General features: G+C 32.6%; 1 protein-coding gene across 1 annotated transcript; it reads left to right on the top strand.

Annotated features, from left to right (window-relative positions):
* Nucleotides 1–8,426: 8,426 nt before the first annotated feature.
* On the top strand, nt 8,427–15,732 carry LOC132276076 (uncharacterized). The gene is made up of 8 exons (XM_059777331.1): nt 8,427–8,588; nt 10,846–11,285; nt 11,417–11,495; nt 11,619–11,993; nt 12,267–12,364; nt 12,508–12,545; nt 12,663–12,745; nt 15,285–15,732. Exons 2-8 carry the CDS (start codon nt 10,879–10,881, stop codon nt 15,540–15,542), a joined length of 1,338 nt encoding a protein of 445 aa, XP_059633314.1. The 5' UTR covers nt 8,427–8,588; nt 10,846–10,878; the 3' UTR covers nt 15,543–15,732.
* Nucleotides 15,733–15,954: the final 222 nt, after the last annotated feature.

Below are 15,954 nucleotides of genomic sequence, written 5' to 3'. Positions count from 1 at the left end.
GTGCTTAAATGGTGTTTTGATTAATTGTAAATTAAATGTTTGCTTTTCTTTTATTATTATTATTATTATTATTTTTGTGGTTATGGTTAGTAGTAATGGGCCAACCAATTGGGTCCCATGGACTACTTGGATAGGAGGTTGGATGTGTATGGATTATTACGCATGGATAGTTGTGTATGTATATATATAGATATATATTATATACATATATAAAAAAAGAAAGTAATTTATTAATTACTTTTATGGTAACTTGGATAGTAGTATTTAATCTGATGTATATGTTTTATATTTAAATAATAAAAATATACATAGATTTTATACGTGTTATGTTTTAAGTTACCTTATAATATTATGGTAACTTAAGTATTATTGGATAATTCATTAATAAATAATGGAATGTGTATAATTTATTTATTTAATAAACATATACATAAATTATATACGTAACATATTTTACTTACCTTTTTAATATATATAAAAGGAAAAATAATTTATTAATTACTTTTATGGTAACTTGGGTAGTAATATTTAATCTAATGTATATGTTTTATATTTAAATAATAAAAATATACATAGATTTGATACGTGTTATATTTTAAGTTACTTTATAATATTATGGTAACTTAAGTATTATTGGATAATCCATTAATAAATAATGGGATGTGTATAATTTATTTATTTAATAAAGATATACATAAATTATATACGTAACATATTTTATTTACCTCTTTAATATTTCAATATTTATTTATTTTAAGTTGACTTGGATTGGGAAAAAAAGGGTTAGGGTTATTTTATTTAGCCTATAAATATATAACTATAGGTTGTAAAAGGGGGTTAGAAATATTCACGTGATATATTCTAGAGAGAGAGAGAGTTAGAGAGGAAAGGAGAAAAATGAAGGAATGAGGAAAAAAATCATGTATAGAGAAGATCAAGGAAGAAGAAGTTTAACTTTCGATCTGAAAGTTTAAGGCAAGTTTTTCTTCTATCTCTTTCCCTTTGATTCGTATTTCTGTACATGCCTAGGAAATTCCAGGATTTATTAAACACATAAAATTAAATAATTATGCATGTTTAATTGGGTTAGAACATAGGTTTTATGAAATTAGTTCATATTTGTTCTTGTGTTATTAATTGATAAAATGCATGATTTTGATTTGATTTCTTGTGTGAATTTTTACATATTTAAATTATGTATTTTTCATATCTGTGGAATGATGGAACGTAGAAACATGCCTAGGATTCCTGAACATTAAATAGGGACTAGGTTTGGGTTTTAATAAATTTAAATAGACTCAATCATAATGATGCTTGCTATTTGAATGTTTTAAACAAACGAATGGATTTAATCTTTTAAAATGTTTTAGCAATTGAGATTGAATGTGTATGATGAATTGGATATGGAGAATGCTTATTTAACGGTATAATAAAATATCATCATGTATAAGATTCAGTTTGTGTAGGATATATGATATAGGAAGCTTTAATAAAAAATAAGTCATTTATATTATGTGATAACTTGATATCATATTATCATAGTTATTTCTGAAATGTTTGATGTATTTCCTTAATTTTTAGATCAATTGTTGGATTGTGTGGTTTAATGCGCCGGTATGGGACGGTGGCATTCTAGGGACGGATTAACTTATCAGTTAAGTCCTACCTATTTTATATAAGGGAATGGATTAACTAAAATATTAAGTCCTACTTATATTTAAGTCAAGTCAGCTGAACAAGTTGAATGACTTATGGAGGATTAATTTATTATATAAGGGAATGGATTAACTAAAATGTTAAGTCCTACTTATCTTCAAGTCAGGTCAGCTGAATAAGTTGAATGACTTATGGAGGATTAATTTATACTGGATAGGATGATTATTTTAGTTTCTTGTCAGCCTATTATTTATTCTTCTTTATTCTTTTGTACTCTGTATTCGTTTATTATCAATTTGTTTTAATATCCTCGGGTATTCGGGTGTGGGCCTGGCCAACCCGCATTCGGAAATCCGGGGGTATCACAGCTCCTGTTCAAAAAAATTTCCTTTCCTTTATCTAGTATTTTCAGTACTTTTATTTAGCCAAACAGTATAGATCTTAGAATTTTCTTGAATCCAACCAGTACAAGCAGCCTTAGTATTAAATTAGCAATTTATTCTGTGAGTTGACTCGAACTGTTGACTTGTTGGCTCATTCTTGCCGATGTTCAGGCTTTTTTACATGGCGTTATCAGGTTCGGCAGTCATTTCTGTGATTTAATTGTTAAATTTATTCTATGTTATTTTGCATGCTTCTATTTGGTTGGATCCAACTCAATTTTGGTATCAGATTCTATATTGTTTCGTTAAATTTAATTTATATATAAGATCTTTTGTCTAAAGAAGTCTATAAATCCATATTAATATTAAATCGTTTGCTCAAGGATCTTTCAGTAAGCTTATTCTATGTTTTAAAGCTTTTATGATATAATCATATATTATGTTGGGTCAAAGTAACAATATAACTTGTTCTGTGGTCTAAAGTACAATATCATTCCATTTTAGAGAAATAATTGTGTGGTCTTTTCATTTGTAAGAAAAAGTTTGAGTGGTCCCTCATTTTATTGATAAATTAGGAAGTTGACATCATTGCATGATAGTATTTGGTCTTTAAGGCCATGTATTGATAAAAATCTCTTTTAGCTTTTCTCTCTTGGACCTTATCGGTGGGCAGTTTTGTCTTTTCCCACAATGTACCATATACAACAGTGGTCAAGAAGAAAGACATCATTCTTTGCCATGTACATTGCATGAACCATCCCATCAATTACGTGTTAGCTCACCAACTCGAATGAGTTTTCTCATGTTTATCTCATTTCAAGATGGATCATTGATCAGATAGAAGTCTGATCCCCAGGAAAAAACGATGAAAGCTGAATTCCGCCCTTTGTATTAGCATTGGTGTGGTTGGCGGATGGCGAGCTTAGCTCTACTCACTCTTACAAGTTGCCAATTGAAGTTATTTCACCTTTATCATCTTTTTTAATTCCTACTTGAGTATTTGGGTGTCTTTGTTTTGTTCATGTCCATAATTGTGCACGTGGTAAATTAGATCCAAGGGCTATTAAATGTGTGTTCTTAGGGTATTTTCCAACTCAAAAGGGTTATAAATGCTTCCATCCTCCATGGATGTTACGTACCTTCTTTGAGGCTAGAGCTTTTTTTTAAAAGAAAGACTTCTCTTCGAGGGGAAAGTATGAATTAATGAAGAGAAATCCATTGTGGGAATATTGCCTACCATGTAGTCCTTTCTATTGCATACCGCTGTTCCTAGCTTCATGTATATTAGGAAAGGAACAACAATTGATTCAAGAACACGATCATGTACGTAGAACAGGAGCAACCTGATAAAGAGTTGATCGGGTGTGTGCAAGAAATCAGAAGGATAATATTGTTTCTTAATTTCCTTCCTTGCCAATCATTACCCTCTGACTCATGCAGGTAATCCTAAGTTATCCGCTGCTATTGATGATTATATTCCTGATGTTTGTGATACTGATGTTCCATTTGCTCTTAGTAAGGGTGTTAGGTCTTGAACTCAACATCCAATATTTTTCTTATCAACATCCATCTCGATCTTTCTGAGGTCCCCAGACCTCTACATCTTTTCGACCTCACTCAACCCTTCACACCTCTACACTTGGATCGATCATGAGCGATATTTTGATCTTGCCAAGTCTGCTATTACTTCTAGAGTTTCACTTTCTTTCTCACAATTTAAATTCAGTTTCTGCATATTCAGACTACCTGCAGTTCGTGATATGTTAGCTTTCCTGATCATTTGCCATAATACTTACAGATCGAGTAAGTTTGATTAGTCTTTATTGGGTGTCGTACGTTGATTGTGATCAATATATAATTAATATACACATTTCTATATAATTATTTTTTGCTAAATGTTAATAATTATGTATAAACAGTTATATTTTAATTAATGTTTTTATTTTTAAGCTTCATAAGTACGCCCTTGAACTAATAATATGGTCTTCTTGTTCAACGAATTCATTTGTTTGAGTAATCATTTTTAATGTTTTCATTGAGGCTGCGAAACCTGAATCATTAATTGGTTGTTCGTAGAAATATTATAGATGAGGCTTGGATTATAATTGGATTGAACTATACTAATAAAATGAGCTTTTACAGTGTTGCAGTTGTTCTTGGATGTTTATACCAAGTGTATTTTGAAGAAATGGGCTCTGGACCTGATGCGGACGTCCCATAAGAGAGACATGTTACTGTAAATCATTAGAGAGTTGCTTCTTTTTTTTTTTTTTTTTTTTTTTTTTTTTTTTTTTTTCAGTATGATGCTCCATGGACTGACTTGAGAGAACTTCAGAAGGTCTTACTTGGGAGTCCGAGTGTGAAATTATTTCAAGCTATGTAATCTTTTCAATTGGTAGCTTCTCAAAGCAAATGGACTTAGTACGTGAGTCACTCTATTACAATTTATTTATTTATTTTTTAGTTGGTACTCACACCTGCAACCAAGTCATGTCCCGAAAATCTAGCCCTCCCTGCTCTTTAGATAAGCACATATGCTCCAAAACTACCCATTCAATTTTCCTTTGATCGATAGCTCCATGCCCTCAAAATCGAGTGAACCTAGAAGTTAAGTTAAAATAACTTGTTTGGGCCTTGTGCCTCACCAAGTATCAGGTTTGAGTTGTAACACTCCATGTTAATATATATATATATATATACATATACTAGAAAAAGCTAAATAAAATTTTGTAAACATTATCAAGACCTAAACAAGGAATATAGTACTCCCGCGAAGAATGTGCTCGAAGCATTCTCAGATGCCCCGAGAGGCATCCTTTCCTTGTTTGTTGGATTGGTTCACGCGCGCGCAAACGAGCACTGCCCTGACAGAGGGATCCGTCAGTAATTCCCATTCATGCTTTTAACCCTGGTGGGGATAGCATGTACAGAGCCGGAAGCAAATAGTGGTTCGCCAAGGCTTTCAGAAAGTTCCTTATCCCCGCCTTCCTGGAAAGAATTTCTGATCATAAAAACAGAAACGCATGAAACGTGCAAATGCACGTAAATAAAATTTTGTAAACATTATGAAATATTATATATATATATCACATTAGTATTAAATTTATGAAATCATAACAACCTTCAAAATTTAGTTTAAAAAAATGACTTTGAAGAAATAAAAGAAAGTTTGTTTTTGTTTGCTTATACATATCAAAGAAAAGTGTAAAAAAATTGCCTTCAAAAATAAAAAATTATGATATATGTATATTAGAATCAACTTTATAAAATTACAAAGACATTAAAATCTAAGTAAAAGGACAACTATTTGGATTATAAGGTCAAACTCAATGTTACTCCACTTGATTGTTAAAAATATTATATATAGAATATTAAACATTGAAACTTTGGAGAGATAGAGAGTTATGGTTGATACGCAACAAAGGGAAAAAAAAAATATAGAGATTTTTCCTTAAAAATAAGAAATTAAAATGAAGAAAAAAAATGAAGCTTTGGAGAATAAGAGTAAAAATGCTACACACATCTAAAACAACATAATCTATTTATTAATTTGCAACAGAACAAGCAAAGGAAAATTGCAATAAAGAATTGGAGATGTTTTTCCTAACCAATGAGGATTTGCAAGTCGAGGTCTTGTGGACTAATAATAACATAAGATTTGATGATGCTCTAAAAAAAAAAAATTTAATATTTTGACTAAATAACATATCACAATAATAAGCCATTCTTTAAAATATATAATTTATAAGTGGGTCAAATTTACAAATTTATAAAATCCTTTTAATACTTATCTTTAGAAAAGGAAATAAAAATTTAAAAAAGAAAACCAAACTTGACAGATAGGTTGATTAATTTTGCACCCAAATGCCTAGGTTTCAAGAACTAGATTGTATTAAGAGTTATTAAAAGATGTTGGAACGAATGATTTGATTAAATATTAATTAAAAAGATATTTATAAAAGGCACAACTCCTCGATAGTAACAAATTTAGTGTTCTGAATGCGCAACTTTTAAATAGTTGTTAGTATCAAACTATTAAGAAATAAGAATAACAATTGTACTTAAATACTAATTAGGAATAAATTTTTCAAAGTCACCACTCTTCCATATTAAGATATTTGAAAGCACACAACTCTTGATATTTGAAAACACATAACTCTTATAGCAGTTAATACCCAAATTATTGGTGACTCTCAAAACATGAAAAGTTACAAAACAATTATTTATTAAAATAACTGTTTTAAGTTCTAAATAATCATATTAATTCTGAAAGAATGATTGATTGATAACCATTAGAAAGAAATCTAAAAAGACACCACTCTTAAATAATAGTTAGTTAGTATAGTTGTAATAGACCACCAATAACCTAATTTTAAAAAGGTAACTCTTAAAACATAAAAATACAAATAAATAATTTTTATATTTAAAGATAAATTTAAAGATCTACTTTAAAATGTATATAAATTTTATAAATCCAATAAAGCTATAGATTTATAAATAAATAAATTAATTAATAGTTTAAATGTGTATGAATATTAAAAATTTATGCAACATTGGTACTGATCATTAGGATTGGCAATGAGAGAAAAATGATTCACCATTCACTTTCGAAACAGAAAAGAATGAATTTTAAAATGCAAATGAAAATATATAATTAATAATTCATAAAAGATTTATAATTTATTCTCATAGGATTTACAACACAAAATAACTAAAAAATTATAAAAATAGTAGAACAATAAACATTACACAATTGTTTCTTTGTTTTAATACTTTAAAGTTCTCATGCTCTAATATTGCGTCTCCTTCTATAATGTGAGCACTTTAAAATTTTAAAAAGAAATTAAAAAACTGCCATATGAATTTTATGTGCAATAAAAGTAAGAAATAATAAAAAAAAAATTAAAGAAACTCATCTTCATTTGTGACTCAATAGTGTTATCTATTTTCTTAAGATGGATAATGATAATATATATATTGTGTATTATCAAAAATTATCTGAAACTCACAACGCAAAATTCTAATAACACAGGAGAAACATATATCTTTATTAAAAACATTGCAAGAAACATACCTTCCAAAAAATAAGGCTGATGCACATGAACCAAATTATTACTCTCATGTTTCAAAGTTGTAGTTTGAACATTAGAAAAAAACATGAGACAAGATCTTTTTACATAGACAAGTAGAAAGGGAGATATAGTTTGCAACATGAGTTCAACTTAGACATTATTTATATAAGATATATACAGATTTTTGGAAAATATGAATGTAAAATTGACATTATATAAGTTCTAACCAGCAAAGTACTACCGTCGTAAACTTTCAATTTTCAAACAAACAACTTAAAACTGAAACGACACTTATAAAATATTTAAATCGAGTATATATTATTATTATTACCAAAAATTGTATATAAAAAATACAAAGAGAATACACTTTTATAGGGTAAATATATATATATATATAACCCATAGAAGTTAAAATTTGACATACCTTGGAAGAGATGCTTTGATCATTATTTCCCTACCACCAGCAGATAGATAACACCCTTTCGAGCTATTGACCTTCTTTTCCACTCTTTGCTCTAAATTTTGAAAATCTCTCCTTCGGATTTTCCTAGTTAAACCCAACTATTTGTGTTGATAATTATCAAAAGAAATACTTAGCATGACATTCACAGTCTGTTTACCGTGATGAGAAATATTTGAGAGTGAAAAAAAATTGTCAACTGTTTTAATAAAACTTCAAAAATAACAAGCTATCTTTATTCGGAATCAATTTAGCTTGAAGAGAACTTTCTCAAATTCTAAGACTTATTGGTTCCTCTTTACCTATTTATAGGCCCAGGCCAAGTGAAGTTACCCACTTGAGCCAACCCCTAAAACTAGGCATTATTATATTAGCACTCTTTATAACCCACCCAGTCTCTACCAATTATTCCCAACAATGTTACTATATATCTTGGTTCAATCTGAAAGTCTATCAAGGGTTGTAATCTAACTATACATCCTCGTCTTCTATAGTAGAACGACGAGGTGAGGTTTAAATAAAAAAAATCTACTTTTTTTTATTACCTTCTTTACCATGCGTTGTCCACTTTTTGCCATGACTGCCCATTTACCAATCAAATTACCTAGAAGTAGATCAGGGCCGGCCCTGGGCCTAGTCGGCCCAGGCGGTCGCCTAGGGCCTCCAAATTTGGAGGCCTCAAATTTTGGCCCAACCTATATATTATACTAGGCTTCAAAATTTGGTCCAAAACAAAAGTTGTTCCTACAGAAAAAAATGCTGATACTGAAATAAAAAAATTATAAACGGTTGTGTTATGGGCCCAATTTTGTTCAGTTTGGCTGTCTTTTAGCCGCTGAATTTCTTTACCCATTTTTATGTTTTGTCGAATCAAGAAAAAAAATGAAAAAACGAATTGTGTTCTAGGCCTCCTGTCGCTCCTCGTAGGCTCGAAGTCGAAGGATAAGATTTGGGTTTGTGTTTGTGTTTGGGACATTTGCTTCAGTTTCATCAGGAGCAGCGCCGAAAAGATTACAAGTAAGTAGCTCATCCAATAATTCCAATTTATGGTGCTGGGTTCCTTTTTCGCTTTTTCCAATCTGAAATTGATCTTTTTTTTCTTGATTCCGCGTATTTATGGAATCTTTTATCTCTGATCAATTTGAATCTAATTTCACTGGTCTGGTTGATTATTGAATTTTGAAAATTTATGGGATGCTTGAAATAGAAGATTTACCCCTTACCTTAGAGGCTTAGAACAAAAAAGGCAGGATAAATTGGATAATCAAAGTGGAATTATAGCTGGCCACTTGTTATTCCACATAGTGTATTGCTTGAAATCATGCAGGTTACAACGCAATCATTCTGGCTTCATTTATATTAATTCTTTCTTTTCAAGGAATGTTGATTGAACCTTGCCTTGGGCTTAAATGATTTTGCAGAGAAAACTGAGAAAGGGCTGTTATATATATGAAGAGAATTTAAGTCATACCTAATACTCCAAGAAAGAACTATGAATTGAAGATTGTGTTAATAATTTGAGGGTTTTTTCAAGGTGGGTATTTGTCTTCTACGATGCATGTGAAAGTGAAAGAAAGAGTTAAGAGTACTAGTGTGAATTGGGTGTTTAATATTAAATAGAAAGTGAGATTGTTTGCTTTGGTTTTGACAAAGTTCTACATCTGTATAAGAGGTCATGAAGTTGATTGGTTAGAGTTTGTTTTGTTTAGAGCTGTTGAGTTGTATGGAATTATGGGTTTAATTGATTACTAGTAACATCTATATACGGAGGTCTGACGAGCTGCCGAGAGGTGTTAATGAAGTTTAGAGGGAGTAAGTGACAGAGATGGAACATGGGGGTATCAGATGACCTTTGTAGGTGTATATATATGCTACTGCGATGAATACTTAATGTGGCTATATATATATTATATACATATTATATATATACACATATATATATTATATATACACATAGAATTTGGTAAGGGAATGGGGAGTTATTCTCAGCTAGTGCGGGTTTCTCTGTTTAGGGTATTCTGTAATTCCATAGAATTGATAAAGGAATAATGAATTCCAAGAAAAATATATTAGTACATTATTTATTTGGATGCCTTGAAAATAATTGTTTACTATTGTTTTGACAACTAAGGGTATATTTGCAGGGATAATCAAACTGGAATTCAATCTTCCGTACAGACTAAAACATCCATTCTTTTTCTGATTATGCACATTGCACAGGCGCACAATTATTTATTGATGGTGATAGATTTTTAGTTATTAGTTAGTTGTCTTGTGCACAATGCACAGGCACGCACAATTATTTATTGATGGTAATAGATTTATTGTTAGTAGTTAGTTGTCTTGTGCACACTGCACAGACGCACAATTATTTGTTGGTGGTGATAAATTTATAGTTATTGTTTGTTGTCTTATGCACTTGGCACCCAGTCGTAGAATTTGAAAATATCGTGTGAAAATTCCGCACTCTTATCAATTTTTTTGAGCGTGTGAAACTTAAAGGCCTCACATTTGAAAGTTCGCCTAGGGCCTCTCAAAATTTTGGGAATCTCAGGGCCAGCCCTGAAGTAGATGCAACCTGTTGCTCAAGAGAAGTGCCCTATTATGTATACCCAAGCACCCTCCTTTTTTGGAGTTTGGACACCGTCTGTTTTATAAGACTAAGAAGACACTAGACACGATAGAAGCAGAATGAGTTTTAAAATACTTGCAAATTCTAAAAACAGGAAAAGTTGGAACTGGTTTGGTGTTATAACCTGCTATTCCGCAGTCCTTTTGGGCAGTCAAAATATCTATGGACTGATTTACTCTCATCATTTTATCTTACTTAGTCCATAGCACTCAACAAATTTGTATCTCAACTATTTCACCTTTCAATTGCCATGTTGTTGCATTTTAACTCTGAATTTTATCAATGCAAGTGTGTGTGTGTATATATATATATATATCAAATTTTCTGTTTTGCATTTGTTCCGAGCTGCACCGAGAAAATGGCATGCATTGGAATGTTTTTCTATGGACTAGTGCACTGCCAATACAAATAATAATAATGTTACATTCTGTTAATATTGCGGACAACAGTTTATTTTCTTAGTCCTTTTTATAGTCTTTTATGCTCTTTTGAAAATATTCTTGTGTTTCCATTTTGCTTTATTTTCTCTTAAGTTTGTATTTGTACTTACGAATTCTGTTTTTTAAATTTTGCTAACCTCTATGCCACTTTTTTTGTTTGTTTGTGTTCATGTGTACTGATTCTACCTCTTGACAATGACAGCTTTATCCGCCAGATTTATGTTTTTATCGAAATATGGATTTGGAGTCTGCAGATGAATCCAAAGATTACATTGAAGTGGATGACAGGCATGGATTTGTTAACTTTTTGAAAATCCCATATGCACATCGAGCAAATAAATTGGTGAAAGATGTACCAGTGACTAATGAATCTTTCTATTGTCCAGAGGAGTATTTTTATTTGGTTTGTATCTTTGATGCAATAGATTGCACCAAAGCTTTACTTGAAGGAGACCCTTTCATTGTAGATCTTAATGTTCCCTTTGAATATGGATTATATCCATTACATATTGCGGCTGAAGCTTTCTCATATGATATGATTGACTTGTTACTTCGCCATGGGGCTTGGACTGATGTCAGAACCATAGAAGGTGAATTCAGGGGTGACTTGCTGCCTCTGAATATAGCACTTGAAATGTTAAGGTAGAAGATGTCCTGTTGTAATTTTATTTCTGAGTTGTTTGATAGAGCCCACAAAATAAGCCATTTGATCTAAGCACCATATCTTCTTTTTTCCTTCTTGCTTGATTGTACTTTTTGTTTGGCTGGAGCAGTTATCATCGATACCCGTCTCATTGGACTCCGAAGCAGTCTATTTTCAAGTTGATTGTTATTCTTTCCCTGCCACAAATGGTTTGTTTTTGCTACAGATTTAATTTGGCTTGAAAGAATATTTTAGCTTATATATGCATGTGATTGGGCGTGTATGAAGGGTTTTCGATGGTGGCTTATTATATTTAATCAATTATTGTGCAGAAAGTACCATTAGAAACCAATAGGTTACTTGCATGGAACACAAAGGATGTCAACAATATATTTTACCATTATGCTATGGAGGGAAAACTTATTCCATTGGCTGCTCTGCTATTGGTGGCTCGAGAAAAGATTATGGCTCCAAGCATGCTGAGCAAAGATGGTTCTGTTTTAGAAGGAGACGTGATGATCCGCCAATGCATCCTTGATAAGAGTGCATTACTAGATGAGGAGGTTGAATTAATGTGCATTGGTAAAAAACGTAATCAGAAGATTAAGAATAAGAAGACGGTGATGAAAATGGTCCTGCTATTGCTTGAAGTTTTTGCTAGGACTGGTGATGCTATTGAAACATACAGGCAGTCTGTACAATATCATGTATGCTGCTCGTATACCTGCTTTTTATTTATTTATTTATTTTTTATCTTTATGATTGTTTCTTAGGGTGCACTTCAACCCTAATTATGGTTGTCCAGCTGGATGCTTTCTACTAATTTTGAGTGTTGGTTTATTGTTGAAAGTGGTTACTTTACTGTACTCTCGACCCCCACCACACCCCCCAAAAAAAAAAAACAGACCTTATATCTCTACAAGCCATTTGAATTTTGGTGTAACACTTCCATGAAGTTAGTTCTTTTTGTCTCCTTACAGATGTCAAAAGAAAAGGTGGTGAAAGACATCAAAGCGCTGCTTGAGGAATCGGGGTTTGTTTTGAAGGACAAAGACATAGACTTGAGTGACATAGACTGGTTTCATACATTTTTAATTTGTTAAATTAATGAATTTGAAATATTTATGCTATTGTTTCCCGTTCTTAATTTTATCTGGTTTCAAATAAGCTGGAGTACTCTAATTCATGTTTATTTTCTTGTGACTTGATGATATTGAATAGCGAAAGTGAAGAAATCAAGCTGGCAACAGAAGTGTTAGGTTTGTTGGTTCTTCTTCAATAAACGTCTTCCTTGCTTCAGAGATACAAAAGAAAGAATATTTATGAAAGAATTCAAATTTCACTTGTCTAATTACATCATCTTTTCTGTTACACAGAGAGGAGAACATCATTTAGGTCTCAATCACAGGATCTCTGTATGCCACACCACTCGCTATCGCGCAGTTTTCGCCAGTCAATGGTGAGAAATGTAGCCAGTTATGATAATTGTTAATTTTTCCTTCCCTGTGATATGGTATTACCACACCCATGATAATGCAGAATAAAACTTTTAACATCATAAATTATTACCTAAATAGTTTACAATACCGAAATATCATGTCTCGTGTCCTTGCAATAATAAAAAAGTTAGTTTGTTTGAAATAAAAACAAGCTTTCGTATAATCTTGTGCATTTTAAATTTTGATCACAGGGATTACATTTTAATTACTTGGCTCTCACTCGTTCTCACTTAGTCAACCAACAGAAGTGTTAGGTTTGTTGGTTGAAATTGATGATATTTGAATAAGCCTAAATAAAGTTTGATATGAACAATCTCATGCCATACTTGATCCACAAGTGACACTATTATACTGGCTATTTCTCATATAGCTTTTTTGGGAAAGGCTTGCTTACGGGAAAGACTGTTATATAGTGCCTCAATGCTATGTAATAGCCTAATAGGATTTTGACTTGTAATCTAAGGCCTTCTTTTGCTCCGTTTGGTTGGAGGGATGGAGAAGAGAGGGGGAGGGATGGATATGGCATCCCTACGGAAGGGAAGGTGTCTCTCATGCTTTTTGTTTGGTGGAATGGTAGGGATAGTAGAAAAGGATGGATGGGGTGAGACCTTTTTTTTTTTGGGGGTTGGAAGGAAGCTAAGAAGCACGGACACGGATACGACACGACACGGACACAGCGACACGGCAAATCCAAAAAAATTAGGACACGGACACGGCAAATAGTATATATATATATATCAGCATTAATAATTAAAAAAAAAAACACTGATATGTTTAGGTTGGAATATATATATATATATCACTGATATGTTAGTATATATATATATCAGCATCTTTAGGACACGGACACGGCGAATTGTGGCATCTTTAGGTTAGTATATATATATATCACCATCTTTAGGGTAGTACAAAACAAAAAATAGAACATATCAGCATTAAAAATTTTAAAAAAAAAATAAATAAATAACCTATCAGCATTAAAAAATTTTAAAAAAAAAAAAAAAAATCCAGAAAAGTGTGTCCGAGCCGTGTCCGAGCTGTCCGAGTAGTGTCCGAGCCGTGTCCGTGCCGTGTCCGAGCCGTGTCCAAGCCGTGTCCGAAAATAAAAAAAAATAAAAAAATTCCAGACACGTTTTTTGGCGTGTCCGACACGTGTCGGGGCGTGTCCGACGCGTGTCCGTGTCCGACGCGTGTCGGACACGGATTCTTCACCCATTTTGGAGTGTCCGTGCTTCTTAGGAAGGAAGGGATTAAGAGTTTTTGTGGTTTTTTTTTTACCAATATATACCCTTATTATACATGTGAGAGTTTCAGTAGGATTTAACAAGTGATTTAAGTATTTAAAGGTTAAAATTGGTACTCCATATTACATAATTATAGGGTAACTTCAACCAAGGCTATATTCACCTCTACGCTAGGTAGCCTCGTCACTAAACACAAGAAAGAGATAGCATGCATTGAGAATGAGGGGCCCTTCAAAGGACTAGTTTTCAGCTCTTTACTGTTACATGAATTCAATTTTCATTTCAGTCAGGGAAAAACCACTGCATATGTAGAAAAAGAGGGAGTGGGGAAGGAAGAAGAACGGTTCAATTTTGGCACTTGTCCTCGGGCTGAGGAGTGTCCACATAAGTTTGTTGAGGCCTGTGGTCCTCTTTTATATTCTGTGGAGAGTTCATATTGCTCCACCTAAGTAGAACGAAAAGAAGGAATTGGAAATGAAAAGGGGGAACCAGAAACTTCACTTCAGGTAGCTTGTGATTGATTCAGAATACTGGGTCTTCAATAGTATGCATCGATACTTTTAAAGCTAGAAGAAAGAAGGAATTCCCCGATTTCGTGGATGACATAATCAATATAATCTGTAACTTAAGTATCATGCAAATCCTAAGTCAGGAATGGTTGCTAAGTTCCTCCCTTTTCCTGTAGTGAAGCCTCTCATCTTGAAAAGATTCAGTGGTCCAAGGACTCTGAGTCAGCCCACACGTTTTCGAAGAATCCTGCACCCATGTGCATACGGCCTGGCAGGGCCAAATCTCTTTAACCAGGTCCTCAGGATAGGAAAGATAGATTAGATTGCAGTCCTATTAGTGCAACAGCTGCTCTCTCCCCATCTGGCCTCTTAGAGGCTCGGGCATAAGCACTCTACCTGGCATCCACTCCTCTTTGCCAAGTTTGTGAAGAAGACTTTCATTAAAGTACTGCAAGGGAATTACTCGAGCAGCATGAGTGCTATTCTATAATCAACTGAGAGGGTCCCACTTATGTTTGTGAAGACTTTCATTAAAGCAAAATTACAGCTTGTGGTTTGCATCAGACTTTCTCATAGCCTCAAAACTTGCTTGTGCTGTATTCATGTGGAATCTCTTTTCATCCTCTTGTAGAAGCTTGATACTAGGTTTTTTCAAGTATATAAGACATAAAAGCAAGTAGTTTTCTCTTCTAGTTTCCCATTATTTGGTTGCATAAATAACTAAGTCATGACTTTGTTTTGTGCAGCATCCAATTACTAACAAATTTCAGGAGCAGAAGTGGGCAATGTCTAAATTTATTGAATGGGGATCACCTGTTTTATCACATGAACGACCGTGCCATACATTCCACTTGATGAAGGATTTCTACGGCTTTCATTTGTATCGGTTAGCAAGGAACAAAAAGATGGGTAAAGCGATGATATTGTCACCAGCATTTTTTCTATATTTAAAAGATTATAAGTTCTTTGCATCAGCAATCAAGCATGGGATAACGCGAATATGATTTGCCTAATTTGCCTAAGCACCATTTTCGACCCTTACTTTTTAAGGTTTACCTGTTCATCCTCTTTTTTGTTTTCCTTTTTTCTTTTTGAGAACAAAAGTGACTTCTGACTTTCAGTTGTTTTGCAACTTTCTACTTCTTGTTACATGATGGATGAGTCAATTAGGCATTTGATTTTGTTTTCTCTTCATACGCATTTGGTAATCATGCTGTATTATTATTATTATTATTATTATTATTATTATTATTATTTCTTTATTTATTTCTTTTTTCTTTTCTTAACAGAGCACAAATCCTTTTATCGAGAAAGCCCTAATGCCCCCAATTTCTCTCTCTCCGTTTTTTTCTCCTTTTATCTTTTCACCTCAAAGCACTATTTTTCTTCTCAGAGCTCTTATTTTAATACATTCTT

Source organism: Cornus florida, unplaced genomic scaffold (genome assembly GCF_030987335.1).
Source record: "Cornus florida cultivar Cherokee Brave unplaced genomic scaffold, ASM3098733v1 CherokeeBrave_3.0.0_Hap2_Chr10, whole genome shotgun sequence".
Classification (NCBI taxonomy): domain Eukaryota; kingdom Viridiplantae; phylum Streptophyta; class Magnoliopsida; order Cornales; family Cornaceae; genus Cornus; species Cornus florida.
Note: the sequence above shows the minus strand (reverse complement) of the source record. Positions and strands in the feature narration are given on the sequence as shown.